Source organism: Acipenser ruthenus, chromosome 4 (genome assembly GCF_902713425.1).
Source record: "Acipenser ruthenus chromosome 4, fAciRut3.2 maternal haplotype, whole genome shotgun sequence".
NCBI lineage: Eukaryota > Metazoa > Chordata > Actinopteri > Acipenseriformes > Acipenseridae > Acipenser > Acipenser ruthenus.
Window position 1 is genome coordinate 31,410,611 of NC_081192.1, and position 18,573 is coordinate 31,429,183.

General features: G+C 39.0%; 1 protein-coding gene across 1 annotated transcript; it reads left to right on the plus strand.

The window, feature by feature from the left end:
• Window positions 1-1,554: 1,554 nt before the first annotated feature.
• On the plus strand, window positions 1,555-3,671 carry LOC131736997 (G2/M phase-specific E3 ubiquitin-protein ligase-like). Its single transcript, XM_059023408.1, has 4 exons — window positions 1,555-1,704; window positions 1,918-2,019; window positions 2,620-2,801; window positions 3,330-3,671. Exons 1-4 carry the CDS (start codon window positions 1,671-1,673, stop codon window positions 3,669-3,671), a joined length of 660 nt encoding a protein of 219 aa, XP_058879391.1. The 5' UTR covers window positions 1,555-1,670.
• Window positions 3,672-18,573: the final 14,902 nt, after the last annotated feature.

The window sequence follows — 18,573 nt, forward strand, 5'->3', positions numbered from 1 at the left end:
CCTACAGTGAAGTATGGTGGTGGCAGCATCATTCTGTGGGGATGCTTCTCATCAGCAGGGACTGGGCATCTTGTTAAAATTGAAGGAAGAATGGATGGAGCAAAATACAGGGAAATACTGCAAGAGAACCTGCTTCAGTCCGCTAAAAAACTGAAGCTTGGGAGGAAATTCACCTTTCAGCAGGACAATGATCCCAAGCACAAGGAATGTCCTACAGTGGCCCAGTCAAAGTCTTGATCTCAATCCCATTGAGAATCTGTGGCACTATTTGAAAATTGCGGTCCACAAGCGTCGTCCAGCCGACCTGAACGACCTGGAGCAAATCAGCCAAGAAGAATGGGCCAAAATCACTCCGACACTGTGTGCAAAGCTGGTACATACTTACCCCAAAAGACTTAAAGCTGTTATTGCAGCGAAAGGTGGCTCTACCAAATATTAATGTGTGGGGTTTGAATACTTATGCAAGCAAGATATTTCAGTTTTTTTATTTCTTAAAAATATTTCCCAACATAAAACCAATGTCACCGTACAATAATTGATTTTGAGTTTCAGTGTTTTAAAATAAAATATCAAACAGAACGAAATTTCAGTGTACCATTTGTAATTCAGTAATATGAGAGAATTGGTCAGGGGTCTGAATACTTTTGCAAGGCACTGTGTGTGTATGTATATATATATATATATATATATATATATATATATATATATATATATACTGTATATATTTTCTTTCCTTATAGGTATATCATGAATTATACTAAACAAAATACTATTTTGAGTAGATACTCCTATATTAAGGCTAGTTAGTCCTGAGTAATATAATGAATGCAGTGGTCAGCTAATATATAACATTTTTAAATATATATATTTTGCACAGAAAGATACCCAGAAATGTTTGTGGCCCTTTCCACAAAGACGTTTGTCTATTAACGGGTCCCAATGACACAGACATCCCGAAAGGCAAAATACGCTTATACCTGGCAGAGCAAGGGCATCTGGTTTTAGGCGTGAGATTTATGAAGGAGTGGGAGCCACATGAGGTGCAAAACCACTAGCGCACAGTCTTTGAAATAAACCTGACAGAAAACATTCAGTGAGTAAAGGAAGGCAGTCTTTGTAAACATAAGCACTTTATCATTTGTTTTAATATAATGATAATTGGTAGTTAAGATTTAAATATACAGTGCCTTGCGAAAGTATTCGGCCCCCTTGAACTTTGCGACCTTTTGCCACATTTCAGGCTTCAAACATAAAGATATGAAACTGTAATTTTTTGTGAAGAATCAACAACAAGTGGGACACAATCATGAAGTGGAACGAAATTTATTGGATATTTCAAACTTTTTTAACAAATACAAAACTGAAAAATTGGGAGAAATAGCAATTGTTAATTTAAAGATTGTAGTCATTCATTCACAGTCTTACTGTATTTATTTTTAAAAGCAACTAATTCAGGCACTTTAGTTTTCTAAACTTAATTCACTAAAGGAGATTATTTTTTTTGCAGAAGGACAGAGGTACTCTGTCAGATGATGATGATGATGATGATATTGAAATAGATTTGACTGATTCCCGTCTTCAGGTCATTGAGGATGCTCCTTCAGAACTCATAGATGCTCTGTATTCGACAGCAGGTTCAGATGGGCCTCTTATCATAACAGAAGAAGAAAATGCCACAGTTTCCAGGGTTGTTGATTGTCCAAGGTAAAAAATCACACCTATAGTAATGTTCTTACACTTTATTTGATCCAGTTGTGTATTATGTCCCAGTTGTACGATAAAAAAAAAGACTTTTAAGACTTTAGCTATTAGTATATCAGAACAGGTCATAGTCTTTCTTGAATAGCAACAGATTTGCAGGTCATGCTGTGAAATCGGTGCCACAATACCTGGACTCCTATCATATATATTTTCCAGTGAATGGCAGTATGCTGCTTTATTTGTTGATGAAGAGCTCAGTGAAAGCTTTGAAGATCCAATACCCCTTTCCACTGGTAGTGAAACATCCCACCATGAACGGTAAAGTTGCATTTGTGTTTCATACTTCCCTCCTTATAATTAGGGCCCTGTGTTTTTCGCTACTTGTTTTTTTTAAACCATGTTTCAGTTGATTAAAGTAACGCAATGGGGTGTGTTAATAATTGCTTAATTGGTAGTTTCATGAGGACACTGTATTGGCATCTTGCGGTGCAGGTTGCAAAAAAACGCAGGGCCCTACATGTAATACATTAAATTTTAAACTGTTAAAAGGGTAACCATTGTAGCTTTTATCTGTAAACCATTTAAAATGGTTTTAATAGGCATTTAGTTTGATGTATAGGTATATATTCTTATGAGTTAATGTAGTTTTATTTGTCAGATATTTCTTTGATTTTTACATTTACAGTATCACAGTCAAGTGTTTCTGACAAGATATTTGATACAATAATATCTGCTACAATAATATCTGCTACAATTTTTAACCATGCTAATGGAGTCCTTGCACCAAGGAAGCCTCTTTGTGGGACCAGACCATGCCAAGTTCCTAAACTACATTAGTGGATGTAATGAATCCATGCTTTTTTTAATTCTTTATCATTAAGTTTTCAGTCTGTCTAAATCTAACATTCTTTATTTCAGTGATGGTCTCAGATGACTATTTTTATGCGGGTATGACTATTGCAACATCACTGGTTCATGGAGGACCTGGCCCACAGTTCTTATCACCAGTACTTTTTGAGGCGCTTTCAAGTACACCCGAGTCCATATTTGTGGCAGGGCAAGATATCCCTGATATGGACATAAGGAACTATCTGGAGAAGGTAAATATTTGCCAATTGTGTTTGCAAAAGTAATCTACCATCATATTTACAGCTTTTTCTAATCTGATTCATCAATGTATCTATTGATTAGAACAATTATTCACCTTATATTGCACAGGTATGGAGTGAGATTACTGTAAAATAGTATGTACTTGTATTTACCATTATGAATAAAAAAATACGACTATTAATCATAAATACGACCACAAATAAAAATAAAAAAAAACAGGAGTACGAGTAAAAAAAAAAGCTGTTTTGGATGGAGATTATACGCTCGGAAGTCCTAATCAGTTGTTCACACCATTAACAATCTGTGCCTGTGACGTATTTTTGACAGTGATATCACACTCCATCCAACTCGAAGCTTTTTTGATTCAGTCATATTTTTTTTAATCATACTTGTAAATAGTACAAAATATTTGACAGTAATCTCACTCACACCATAACCGATTGCCTGGAAATGAATTTTCTTTGCAAAATGTAATATGAAAGATTTATAAAGACAAATTGCATTTTTATTTTTTACAGCTTCTAACTTACCAGGATGAACATTCAAACACAGCAAACTTATTTGAACCAATCCAAACTCTGATACAGCTGGCTGGAACACACAAAGTTATCCGTAATGCTGATGATTATCGCAAGATTGCTGAAGAAACTGCACATTGGTACATTTTTGGAAGAACACAGGCAGCATTTGAGAGGTACACTCATTCTGCTCAGCCCTGCCCTGTCCTACTCGGCCATGTGCACTTGGCCCCCTACATGGCTCTGTTCTGCCCTTTTCTGCCCTGCCCCGCTCTGCTCGGCCATGCACTGCGTTTGGCCCTGCTTTTAATTCTTATTAAACAATGCAAAGCTGCAATGTAGATTTTATGTTTGTTGGTTAACTTTGCTTTGTGTTATAAATGAAAGGTAATTGGTTTTTAATTAATGTTTAATTCATTTTGATGTTTATTTTTCATTTTTAAGAGGGCTGTAGTGGGGTCATTAAAACAATGTGCTTGTTCAGGCTTGGTTTATGGTTGGGCTCTTTGTTCTCTGGCACTGTACGATATCCATATTTCCCACAGACTTCACTACAGTGGTCTGCTCTTTTTATCTTGTGATTTTGTACAAAATGATTGTTTTAGTAATTGTTATTTTTAACACACTGAAATGGCAACTGTGGAAGGAAAAGGGGAACAGAAAATCTTGTATTGTCTCACTGGAAAGACTTTATACAAGAACTACAAGGTGACTGTACAACTGTTGTTCACTAGAAAAAAATGCTTACTTCTTTGTAGTTAGGTTACTTTTCTAACTTGTTTAAGGGATTAATCTTTCACTCAGCTGGGCACACTGTCTTTGGAAGTATTTTGGTTATGTTGATGTTGGCCACAGAAACACAGTAAGTAACAAGCTTGCTTTATTTATTTATTTATTTATTTATTTATTTATTTATTTCCTTCCTTAATTTCAGACGAGCCATCAGATGTCACTGCTATTTTTTATTACTGGCTGCAAGACCGTACCACCACTGGGATTCAGATCAGAACCCACTATAGATTTTTTACATGATGCTGAGGACAATGGAGAGAAATCAAGATTTCCAAAGGCAAATACATGCAACTGTACGCTGTTTTTGCCAACTGTACATGTAGTTTATGAAGAATTCACTGAAGCCATGAGATATGCTGTTCTAAATTGTCAGGGCTTTGGCTTTGCATAGTCAACTACTGATCTTCTGGTGTGATGGATGGTAGGGATGCTCCAGATAAAACCAAAGAAAGGAAAAATCAAAAAAAGGAAAAATAAATAAATACAGTATACTTGGGATTTCTTGTTTTTCCTGGTCCTGGGGAGATCCGTGTGTTCTGTTTTTTTTTTTTTTCCCCAACTCAATGACTTAATTGTACCCTTCATTTAACTAATACTTTACCTAATCTGAGCTTTTTCTTTTCTTTGGAGCTCTTAAAAGTTAATTTGAAGTTACAGGTATAGAAAAGAATTGTGAAACACTGCTTTAACCAATTCATCAGTTTCAAACAACAAAAACTAAATGGACAAAAAGACAACAACAAATCTAATTGGAAAGACGGTATGAAGAGGGGAAGGAAGGATTCGGAGGTGAATTAGGGTAGGCCACAGAAAACAGGTGGGTTTGAGGGAGGAACGGAATGTGGTTGGGTTGTGAGACTGCTTAACATTAAGGGGGAGCCTGTTCTAGTGAAGGGGGGGGCAAGAAGAGAAAAGAAAGAAACCACAGTAGTACGTGAACAGAGGTAAGGTTGAATCCAAGATAAAGCTGTACCAGAAATACCAAGATTAGACAGAGTGGTAGAGAGGACAGAATGATCCACGGTGTCGAAGGCTGGTGAAAAATCAAGAATAAGATTAGAGGAAAGGTTTGCATGTGCAACATTAGCAGATGGTTGTAAGTGATCAGAGGTAGAGGAGAGAGATGTGGCAGAGATGGAGTTGAAGATAACAGAAAGGAATTGTTATTGGAAAAAGGAAGAAGAAAGAAAGGACAAACAAAGGAGGTTTGCTAGGAACTATGGGGATTGAAGTTTTTGATCTGGACAGGCTACTAACCCAACTTAAAAGGGACAGGGGGATGAGTATCCACCCACATATGTAGCATCGGGAGAGATACAACAACACAGTTTTTGCAATTAATTGAGTTGGAACGTAATTATTTGTATACAACACTATCTAACATTGTTCTTCACATAACCCAAAACAAATAAATAATGATTAATACCACTATTGTCATCATCTGATAATGGATCACAAAGCGACAGAAGCTCCCTGTGGTTTTCAGCGCCCATTTGTACTGTATTATGTGGAACATGAATGTACGTGTCTGCCTCATTTGCTGGAATTGGGCCTGCATGGTCAATTCCATAATTATCTATGCCACTCAGAAGATCTTGTGAATTTACTGTAGTAAGATCTGAAAGTATTCCAGAATGCCATAATGCTAAGGGAGACATTGATTGAACAGTGCTAAGTCAATGGTAATTCCACTGAAGAGTGAATTCTTGCACAGAATTTCCTATTCTTGGAATGTAAACAAAGTGTAATGCACATAAATCAACTTCATTTGTAGAATCTAAGATTCCAATGTTTTCCATATACATAAACAATTGCCTATAAAACTCAGAAACCACTCTGTTCACTTCACCCCAAAGACGCTCTATTCTCTGGTTGTGAACACTAACGCTTGCAATAAAACTTCCTCTGTTTCTGCCACGGCTCATAATCATTTATCTAGCAACATCAATGTTTTTACCACCTCGATCCCCTCTAACTCTCAGTGGTAACCCATACCTTGATACACCCTCTTCAAAGAAATTCAAAACAGTAGCTGTAAAATTGTTTGTACAGCATGTCAGGTATATAATCATTCTACTGTAACCATCAATGCATCCATGGTACACAAATCTCCATGAAATAAGCTTGTGATTTGAATCAATGTGCCTGAAATGACAAAAGAAAAAATAGAAGTATTAAGTGTTAGGTTTCCAATAAAACAATTTACACATAATGTACACAATGGACCTTGTGAATCCACATCCTCTGGCTTGGACACCACCTTAGAATAAGAGCAATAGTTCATAGTGTTGTTTAGTTCAAATTAAATAAACCTAATCATAACTACATGCAAGTACACTTTCACCTGTATTGCCTAAAATAACATGCAATATATATAACAAATAACTCTTGATATGTGTATTTTTTGTGAAGTAAGTCGCACTGGGTAAGGGCATCTGTAAACAAATAAAATAGAAATACAGTAATCCTAGAGGATATACACTGATTGAGACCTATGCTTTATTACACACCTTTGATGAACAAATACCAAAAATTCTACAGCCAAAAATGTATTTTACCTTGAACATAGTTGCCTCCTGCATTTGGTATTTCTCTCGGGATTTCCCTTATAATATTATCCATATTCTCCTGTCATTCCATATTGCTGCCTTCTGCGAAACAGTGTCCGCTCACTTATGCAGAGGGAAGCTGCAATTGAACACCACGGCATTCCTGTTGCACGTAGTTGATCTTTGGTTATGCAGTATCTGCAACATCAAATATAATTTGTTTAATAATAAAATAACACATATTATTATTACTCTGATTAAATATGGTAGTGCATTTTCTCAGCATAAAATGTAACAATAGCAATACAATAAGCATTTAAATCAATATACTTTAATGCTTTTAACCATACCTTGGGTGACCTCTTGTGCTTTCAAGGGGACTGTTGAAAAGAAATTCAAATTGGGATCGAGGAGCCAATCTTTGGTCAACTTCACCATACACTGTCCTCACAGAGTCAAATAATCTATTTATCAGCAAACATACTTGATCCACTCCCTGTTGAAAAATCAAGATTAAAATTAGTTATTTGTTTGAAATGTTTGTATTTATTTTTAAGTCTTAAATGAAGTCCTTACTGCACCTTAAAAATGAAGTCCAAACAAACACAACCAGGTGTGTAGATCTCCAAATGCATTTTGAAGAATGGCGATGAAAAATCACTGATAAAAACCATGTGAAAAAATATTATTGATAAAAGAGCAGGCAAATAAAGTGATGAAGTGCAGAAAGTGCTCAATGCAAACTGATTATTAATTAAGGACAAATATTGGTCAGGTGTTCAGATAAAATACCATGTAAAACAGTCCAATTCAGTTAAATACCATGTGAAACTGTTTTTTTTTCTGTAACTTGTCCTATAATGAAATCCTGCAATAGTATTTACTAGTGTATTCCTTTTAATGTCTGTCAATGTATGAATTGGTCTGTGTACATGTTATTTTTTGGTATTACTACTTAATGTTTTTATTTTTAAGAAATGCATTACATTTCACTATTCATCAAATAAAGAGTAGATTTTTGAGACAACCAGTCTAAGGTATTGTTCTTACCTCACAACTGTCCAGGACAGATGCTAAAGTTGACAAAATCCTTATGCTCTTCGAGTAAACGATGTAGATGGTCAAATGTATTAAAATCATTAGTATCTAATGCCTGTTGAACTTGTTCTAAACAGTCATCCAGCTCCAAAAAATATAAATTCAGATCCTCGATATTGTCAGTAATGGAACAGATAGCGCACAATACTATTATGAAAAAATGTATACAAGTAGCCATTTTTCTCCTGTTTATGACGATTTACTGATTTCCCTGTGTCAATTCATAAAGCCTACTCCTCCCTCAAAGAAACCGTGTTTCCCTGCACGCAGAAAACCTGATCCCCTGCGCGCAAAAAACCCGATCCCCTGCACGCAGAAAACCCGATTCCCTGCGCGCAGAAAACCCGATCCCCTGCGCGCAGAAAACCTGATTCCCTGCGCGCAGAAAACCTGATCCCCTGCGCGCAAAAAACCCGATTCCCTGAGCGCAGAAAACCCGATTCCCTGCGCGCAGAAAACCTGATTCCCTGCGCGCAGAAAACCTGATCCCCTGCGCGCAAAAAACCCGATTCCCTGAGCACAGAAAACCCGATTCCCTGAGCGCAAAAAACCCGATTCCCTGAGCGCAGAAAACCCGATCCCCTGCGCGCAGAAAACCCGATTCCCTGTGCGCAGAAAACCCGATCCCCTGCGCGCAGAAAACCCGATCCCCTGCGCGCAGAAAACCCGATCCCCTGCGTGCAGAAAACCTGATTCCCTGCGCGCAGAAAACCCGATTCCCTGCGCGCAGAAAACCTGATCCCCTGCGCGCAGAAAACCCGATCCCCTGCGCGCAGAAAACCCGATCCCCTGCGCGCAGAAAACCCGATCCCCTGCGCGCAGAAAACCCGATTCCCTGAGCGCAGAAAACCCGATCCCCTGCGCGCAGAAAACCCGATCCCCTGCGCGCAGAAAACCCGATTCCCTGCGCGCAGAAAACCCGATCCCCTGCGCGCAGAAAACCCGATTCCCTGCGCGAAGAAAACCCGATTCCCTGCGCGCAGAAAACCCGATTCCCTGAGCGCAGAAAACCCGATCCCCTGCGCGCAGAAAACCCGATTCCCTGCGCGCAGAAAACCCGATCCCCTGCGCGCAGAAAACCCGATTCCCTGCGCGCAGAAAACCCGATTCCCTGAGCGCAGAAAACCCGATCCCCTGAGCGCAGAAAACCCGATCCCCTGCGCGCAGAAAACCCGATCCCCTGCGCGCAGAAAACCCGATCCCCTGCGCGCAGAAAACCCGATTCCCTGCGCGCAGAAACGTGACCCTTCACTCTCCGTATTTGACCAGCTTTTGTCCAAAACGGCACCCTATCGTGCAACCTGATTCCCTGCGCGCGGAAAAGTGACCCTTCACTCGCCATATTTGACAGACTTTTGTCCGAAACGGCGCCCTATCGTGTAACCTGATTCCCTGCGCGCAGAAAATATTCCCCGTGCAGAAAACTGATTAACTGAAACCCGATGTAATACCATCATAACCCTTTCACATAGCCAAAGCGATCGCGCGAGTACAACTTTCAAACCTGTCAATCAACATATTGTTCTCATGGCAACAATAGACTGTTCACTGACAAGACCTAACACATGCACGCAGTGCTTAATTTGTAAAGAAAGAGGTGACGGGACGCAAGCAATGACAATAATACCGACCCTAAAGAGCATATTCAAAATCATAACACGTTTATTTGAAAGAGTATTGTACGTACTTGTGTTGGATGTTTACAGTCACGTATTCTACATTGAAAATAAAAAAAAGTCCAGAAGCACGATAATGACGAAAAACGCACCCAAACACGAACATTGGTTTGACCCACGGTTTGCACTATTATCAGCGATGTGTAATCAACAGAAGCTGCTGGTAGATTACAAAAACGATTAATTAAATTTAGGGTAGGTAGTTGTTAACTTAGTATGTTTTATTCTCTATTAATTAAATTACATTCATTGAAAAAGGCAAGAGAACCAGATTGTTATTATTTTTTATTGTTTTGGTTCAATATAAATATATATATAGCAGGCTTATGTTCCTATTGAAGTAGGCTACAATATATAATATTTTTCATTAAAAAGTTGCCGTTGTTCTTTGTTGAAATTAATGTTGAGCTTTCATATTTTGTTGTTTGCTACTCATTTAATCAAACCAAGTAGTGTAAGAAGTTGCTTGTGTCGTTCATGACGTTTTTCAAATCAAGTAAACTTATTTGTGTATAAAAAACGAGAATAGAGTTGCAGCCAGTGTCATCTTACTTAAAGGCACTCAAGCTGAAATCGTAAAGTAATTTAAAGTAGGCTACAAACGTGGCAGCGGACTGTCTCTTTAACGCGCACGCAAGAACTTGCAGACTTAATGCAACTGTGTTGAGATTTTAAAAATAAATCGTTTTATGAGATTTTTAACTATAGGTACCAGCACTATGACTCAAGCTCAGGCAGAAATTAAGCACTACGCTATAGTGACGTAGCACGTTGACTTTGAAACCACACCCACTATAACGCTTCAGTGGCGGTATAGCCTTTCACACAGGCAGTTGTGATGACGGTCCAGTGCGAGGTAGTTCAGAGACGCCATAAAATATGACGGTTCTGTGGCGGTATAAGCAATTCACACAGACCTATAAGCCGCTACAGTGGCGGTTCTGAAACGTCATAACTCCTCTGTGTGAAAGCACTTATAAGACAAGCAAACTAAATGTGAGAAGGAGAGCGGGTCGGGTGAGGGGAAGAGGGAATGGGCTCGTCGCTCAGGTTCGGCTGCCGGAGCGGGACTGAAACGAAGCTGAAGTGTCTCGTCTCCTGGAGAAAGCCACAGCTCCTCTCGCAGCAAAAAAAAGTAAACACATTAGGAAAGATCGGTTATAGGCCTAATATTTACTGAGTTGTAAAACGAATGCTGAATAAGATGTCTGTGTTATAAAGTGTCATTGCAGCTTTTCTTCAGTTCAGATATTGTATCAAAAGGGAGAGACAGCAACGGAAGTTAGACTGAGAAGTTGTTTACAGTTTGAACAACACCGGTACTGTATGTACTGTAGAAATATTGCATGAATCACTAGTACAGGGAATTGGGGGACATGCTGTAGGAGCGTTATATCCAAGGCACGTTATAATCGAGAGCCTTATAGCAAAGGAGCACTGTATGTGTGTGTGTGTGTGTGTGTGTGTGTGTGTGTCTATATATATATATATATATATATATATATATATATATATATATATATATATATATATATATACTCACTGTTTCATTATGACATTTAAAGTGTTGTGTGTTGTTTTATTATATAACTTTTTCTGAAGAAATACTTGTAATGGGGGAATCCTATAACACATTAATAAATAAATGATGTATGTATACCAGCCACTAATAGCATACGATACAGCTCATAAATTACCACAGGTTAGCCTTAAAGAGTCGTCCACCCATCTCCCGACAACTTATTGTTAACTCACGATTTCTTATAACCTGAAGCTATTTTCAAGTCTCTTAATATTTATCTGATAGTATTGTCTCGCCAGGTATTCTTGCAAGTGCAAGTAGTTCAATTAGTGATTGAAACATGGCTGTCCTCTGTAGTATTTCTCATATTGTGGCCTATAGTTAGATTTACCCACACAGTTTACCCTTGTGACTGAAGGGCAAAAGGTTACCCGGTTCCTTTCTCTGCAGCCTTTATAGCCTTCCATCCCTTTATTCATCCCACAGTTTTCTTTTTTCTGTTTTCAGTCTCTTCTTAAAACCCGCTGTTCAGGATGTGTAATCATTTGGGGCTTTTATCTAAATATTTTTTCCCTATCCTTTATCAGTCACATTATCTCCTGACATATAGCTTGTGGTCACTCATCTTTTTGTCACCTTGGAGGCATCTAGACTGTTTATTAAATGGAGATTTGATTTACAATGTGCAAAAAAAAAAAAATTAACTAAGGGAAAAAAGGAAACAAGTGGGCTGTTGATAGTGATAAGTAGCAGAGTTGTTCACACTGAAGTGCAAAGCTGTAAAACAACAGTGGTGTGACTGCTGACGCAACACCATGTTTAACATGTGTCTGGCATGCTTGTAACCACAATATTATTGACCATGTTGTTAAATTTAGAGTGAGCCAGAGTGTGAATCATGATTACCTGATAATTAGTTGTATATATTTAATTGTCTGGCCAAACTGCATACCTCTGTCACATGCAAAACACTCCTGCCTGGAAGTCTACTGTACTGCCTAGGATACAATATTGAAATGCTAGCATAGGATATGGATACTATTGATATTCATATTATATACGGTGCCCAAGCACATATCTAAAATACCTTTTTGGCCTTCTGACACACGGGTCTGTATTACACCTGAAATGGGTCTGTATTACTTCTGAAATGGAGTGACTGTCAAGATAAACTCATACATTTTCAATGAGGTTCAAGCTGGACCTGCTAAAAATTGGTTTGAGTTGTCCTAAATAAAGAATAGTGACAGAGGGCCAACCCAATACAAATTGTGTACAGTATGTGTTGTCATTTTCTAGTCTACTGGATAGAGCAACCACAATTTAATGTCTTCAACCTGAAAGGTGTTCAAATTATTCTAACATGGATCTTAACAGGGACTGATCAGTCCCATGGCATTCTTAGTGGGATTTCTCCATTAAATGCTCATTTTAAAATGTACAGTATTGAATCCCTCAGCTCCACCCTACAGATTCACAGACAGCGGTTCTATCAAGAAGGCTGGTTTGCAGCTCATCAGTAAACAGATACAGCAAGAACAGTGACAATTGGAATGAAGATAATAACAGCAGGCCATTTAAGTCAAATAATAGCCATTCCAGCTCAAATAATAAAGAGCAGGATGTGTGAAACAAAACACATTGATATAATTTCTAACAGAATAAAAAAGAGCACTTTTAAAATAACCAAATTACCGTAAGTAAAAGTAATTGCATTTGTGTATTGACAGAAGTGATCAGCTTAGCTGTATTTTGGAATTACTTTGTCATTCCCCTATATGTTGAAAGGAGGCTGCTTTTAGGGATTAGGGTCACATAGACTACAGCCCATAGAGAGATTAAGAAATGTATGGCTTTGGGGTTATTTAGTCAAGGTGAATTAAAAAAAAAAATTGGTCTTGTGTGATGCAGCCGGTCTTCGCTGGGGATTCTGTAGGGGCGCCGCATTGGCTTTGGCACTACTAGGGTTGGGGAGGTGGGATCCAGCTTAGACTGTTTCTCTTCACCGCTCTGTGGTTAGCCTACCCGTACAGGCCAGGCAGTGAGGGCAGAGATTAGCTGGGCTGGTTTTTGCTTTGTCCTCCAGAGGCCGGTAGACTGTGCAGCACGAAGGAATATGCACTAGAAAGTGTCCTGAGGGCATCAGATGATTTTTAATGATTAGGTTTAGGGTTAGGTATTCAGTTAGGGTTAGGTTTTAGGGCTGAGGTTGCTCAAGGTTAGGGTTGGGGTTGGGTTAGGGTCGATTTGGTAGAGTTATCGAGCTCTGGAAGTGAAAGGTACCCTAGAATCATCTGATGCCCTCAGGACACTTCTAGCGGATATTCCTTTACACTGTGGTAAACTGCAGACATCCGCTCTCGAGTTCCTGGTTGTGAAAAGACGCCGATTGGCTTGTGATGCCCACTGAGCCTTGGGTCCCTGAGCTGTGGGGAATCGCTGTTGTGAAGGAGAAATAATAATAATAATTGGACATTCCAAATTGGGATAAAATCGGGGGTAAAATAATTATAAAAAATAATTCAAATTAAAAAAAAGGTCTTATTAAAATTATCATTCTGAAATTTCAAATGTTTATGTTAAAATATTCCACCTATTTCTAGCCTAATCTGTGTTTTTTAAACTAACCCATGCTTGTTTATAAGTTTGATTCTCTTGATAATAGTGGTTGTTATGTACTCACCAACACAAACCATTTTAAACATAATTGCCATTGCAGTGTTCTTATTTTCTGGATTCCTGAGAAGTATACATTTTACAAAACACATCATCACACTAACACTAACACTAACCTATGCACTGCTATTGTCCCATTTGTGTCCAAGTTGCACAGGGCCAGCAGTATTGTGGGTCGTAAAATGTCCCGCTGTGCGCAGTTATCAAAAGAACAAACTATAAACTACATACTAAACTCAATAAAACTTTTGGAGCTTTGTGGACAACACAAAAATAACAGACCATAAAACTGTATTTTTGTGTAGTTGAGGATCTGGGTGGCCTTCTCATTTTGTATTTATTGTAATGTATGCCTCTACACATGTGAGAGAACCGCACCTTCCAGACATAGCCAGCCAACTTGTCCCAGTGTTGTTTATTCTATTTTTTTTTTGTACCTGCCATAGACAAGCTTCCAGTGGCTGCACCCAGAAGACAGCTTTAATCGAAACAAATGTGTGGCAGTGTGCTATGGTGATTTGTATTAGGTACAACCAGGTGGATTTCTGTTGGATAAGACTTGGATTCAAAATTGATGCAAGTGGCATGTTGAAAATGAAAGTACATTTACAATTTCAGTTAAATTAAATTCACATTATAGCAATCCATAAACTAAACTACTGTATGCTAAACGCTGAGGTGTACATTTTACTAAGATGCTTGTTTAGCTTTAGCTGTGACTCGGACCTGGATTTAATGAAGCGGTAAATGTGTGCAGTCTGCTAGCTGCACTTGGCAATTGGAGCAAGAGATTTATGAGGTGGAACCAACAGAATGAATTGCAAAAACTTGTTTAAGGTCAATGCAAAATCATGATTTCCCCAGCTACACACTTGTGACCTTTTAAATTATGTCAGAAAGAGATGCATTTTACTCCCCAAAAAATGGAAATGGAAACTCAGTCTCTGCCTCTTCCTATACCTGAGTTTCCTATTCCATATGTAACTATAAAATTCAACAATAGGGTTTTTAGTGAAAACTGTTGGAAGGAAGCCCAGCAAGTTGATATTTCAGAAAAATAGCCGCTGGTTAACACAAGCAGCATCTGGAGTTTCAACAGCATGCTAAGCTTTTGCCAAAGTGTCCAGGGGCCTAAGACTGATTAGCTGTAGGATAGTGCCTGGCACAAATTATTCTTAAAGTGGTGCAAGTTACACAGGAGTGTAGAGTAAGAATGCTCAGTACATATTTGAGTGACACAAAAACGTATTGTGTGTGACTGTTCATTAAAATTATTGTTGTAATGTTTTTGAGTAACAATTGTACTAACCAAGCGCCTCCCAAAAACAAAGTAGTAATTGTTTTATATTGATCAATTAATTATATAAACAGGTGAGTAAGACATGAGTCTTCCTTAACTATGAGTAACAAAGGGAACACATCAACATTATTAAGAAAGACTTCATTACACATCTGTATATAGTACAGTGCATGATACATAGTGTGGGAAAGTCCCTGTGAAACAAGCAACAACCTTGTCTTGTCCGAAAAAGTAACACAGAAAACTGATTGCTCCTGTTCAGTATGAGTACAGTCATGCTAGTACCTATAAGAGGAGAGAGAGGAGAGCTGGCACAAAAGTTTAGTATCTAAGACTGATAGTCGATTTCTATCTTTATTTTTTGGCACCTGTGAAAATGTACAGCTCTTTGAGCACACCTTAGTTCTGATTTGAATAAGACAACTACTACCAGTCTGACAGAAATAAGAATAACATTACAAAGGTAATATATACTTCTCAATAAAACAATTGGCATTGAAAAGTAATATGGGCAGCAGTGTGGAGTAGTGGTTAGGGCTCTGGACTCTTGACCGGAGGGTCGTGGGTTCAATCCCCGGTGGGGACACTGCTGCTGTACCCTTGAGCAAGGTACTTTACCTAGATTGCTCCAGTAAAAACCCAACTGTATAAATGGGTAATTGTATGTAAAAATAATGTGAAATAATGTATAATGTGATATCTTGTAACAATTGTAAGTCGCCCTGGATAAGGGCGTCTGCTAAGAAATTAATAATAATAATAATAATAATAATATCTCACTAGCTTGTTGTGACAGGATAGATCTAACCCCATTCTTGCCAACCTTACATTCCCACACACACACTATTTGCAGCACACTGCCACAACTACCTTATAAGTCAGGGGTGGCCAATCCTGGTCCTGGAGAGTTGCAGGGTCTTCTGGTTTTCGTTCCACCCGAGTTCTCAATTACTTAATTGAACCAATTGTTTTCTTAATTGGTCAACCCTAACATGTTTCCTAGGTCTTTGGCCATTGAGGATTTAAAAGAGACCCAGACAACCTGCAGGATTGTGGCTCTCCAGGACCAGGATTGGCTACCCCTGTTATATGTGTACAGATATGGGCGTCTGCTAAGAAAGAAATAAAGAAAGATTCAAAAGAACATAAGAAAGGTTACAAACGAGAGGAGGTCATTTGGCCCATCTTACTCGTTTGGTTGTTAGCAGCCTATTGATCCTAGAATCTCATCAAGCACCTTCTTGAAGGATCCCAGGGTGTCAGCTTCAACAACATTGCTGGGGAGTTGGTTCCAGACTCCCACAATTCCCACAATTAATCTATACTGAGTCATTCCTACTTCAAGTTAATCTATTAATACAATGAACATTGACGGGCAGTTTTTTGAAAAAGTGTCTTCCCCCTAAAAAAGTTAAAATGTAGCCTTAAAAGTTAGCAGATTTCATCACAGATGCACCGAGACAGAAACTGAGAATTACAAGTTTAGAAGAGGGCACCAGGTGTCATAACATGGTGTGTGGATAAACCAGAAAAAAATGTACTGCACTACAGCCTTCAGCAGGCTACGGAAAAAGTTGTCTAGAAAGATACTGTACAGTAATGTGCAGAAAAGCATTTTTCCATATAGGATTCAGAACATTGATTGATGTCCTGTGATGGAGGTACAGAGGTGCTTCAACACACAACTGCACACATTGTGAATGTTGGTGGTTGACCCCAGGGCAGAGATGTAGTCAATATCAAATGTAACGAGACCAAGATCAAGACCGAGACCAAACGTAACGAGACAGAGACCAAGACCAAACGTAACCAGACCGAGACCAAACATAACATGACAGAGACCAAGACCGAGACCAAACTTAACGAGACCGAGACAAAGACCGAGACTGAGACCAAACGTAACGAGACCGAGACCAAGACCAAACGTAACGTGACCGAGACCAAGACCGAGACCAAACTTAACGAGACCGAGACCAAACTTATCGAGACTGAGACCAAACGTAACGTGACCGAGACCAAGACCGAGACCAAACTTATCGAGACCGAGACCAAACGTAACGTGACCGAGACCGAGACCAAACTTAACGAGAGCGAGTTCAAGACCGAGACCAAACCTAACGTGACCGAGACCAAACTTAACGAGAGCGAGATCAAGACCGAGACCAAACCTAACGTGACCGAGACCAAACTTAACGAGAGCGAGATCAAGACCGAGACCAAACCTAACGTGACCGAGACCAAACTTAACGAGAGCGAGATCAAGACTGAGACCAAACCTAACGTGACCGAGACCAAACGTAACGAGAGCGAGATCAAGACCGAGACCAAACTTAACGAGACCGAGACCAAACGTAACGTGACCGAGACCAAGACCGAGACGAAACATAATGAGAGCGAGATCAAGAACGAGACCAAACGTAATGAGAGCGAGATCAAGACCGAGACCAAACTTAACGAGACCGAGATTACAGGAAATGTATTTGGTGGCAGGATGAAAGTTTGCTTCATGGGAGAGGCTGAGAGACGCTGTGGCAGCACGAAGTCTCTCAGTCGAAGAATGCTGCTCTAGACTATAATGGCTACATTATTTTGTATTTAATAACAGTGTGCATGTGAATTTAAGGATAAAGAAGTATATATGATAATTGAGGAAAGAAAATAATCTTGAGAATTTTATGAACAAGACCGATCTGCTAACTGACTGCTATCAAGACCAAGATCCGATGTGCCGAGACGGAGACGGAGACCAAGACCTTAAAATGTTCATATTTAATAATGTTGATGAAATAATACAATATGTATCATGAATATCCTTTTGTTAAGTAGCATAAGTATATTTTAAGGTTTTCTGTGACCGTTGGAGGAAGAAGTTACAAATGAATTGAGAGAATGGTTTTGGAGTTGACTGGGGACACTGAACCAAAAGTTGTAGTAATACTGTATCACAAGTAGAAAGATCTTACAGAGTTATAACCTTGGAAAAATATGTCCATGGGCATGTTTTCTCTGGCACCTCCCTGTCAATAACTAATCAAAAAAGAAAGGCTTTACACACCAGAAAGGGTTCTGACTCCCTCGGTTAGTGTCCTAGCAGAACGTACTTAGGCTTTTTAGTACAGAAATCCAGGGAGCATCTGCAGTCGAGACTGAAAGAAAGTTTACAGACATCCTTTATTTCCCCAGGAGGCCCCTACTTATGTTTGCCTAGAAGGCGTTAAAAGTCTTGCAAACTTATTCTGCTTTCCATAGATTAGAAGGATTGGTATTTTGCAAACATTTGAAGAGATAGGCGGATGCCCACTTGAGCCTATTAAACATGCGTCCTGTGGTACCAGTAGGACTGCTTCTCTGAAGAATTGATAAGACTTTTATTATTCCGGCCTGTAGTGTTTTTTAATATAGAATGTGCAGTGGGCAGCAAAATGTCAGTTTCATATTCACCAATTATAGGAGGATTACGGGATTAAATTAACGAGTTTAGACACCCATCTTGCTGTTGCCACTGTAATCTGCTTACTTCAGTCACAGCAGCTGACTTGAGCAGTAGAAAAAAAAAAAAGATTATTCCACGCTTAGAATGGCATCATCTAATTCTTGAAGATCAGGAGTGTCCTCCCATGGACTGCTGATA

Coding starts and splice junctions, on each gene's coding strand:
- LOC131736997 (XM_059023408.1), top strand. CDS start 1,671: ATGCCACAGTTTCCAGGGTTGTTGATTGTCCAAG. Junction 2,020..2,619: donor GAAACATCCCACCATGAACG/GTAAAGTTGCAT, acceptor TCTTTATTTCAG/TGATGGTCTCAGATGACTAT. Junction 2,802..3,329: donor TAAGGAACTATCTGGAGAAG/GTAAATATTTGC, acceptor TATTTTTTACAG/CTTCTAACTTACCAGGATGA.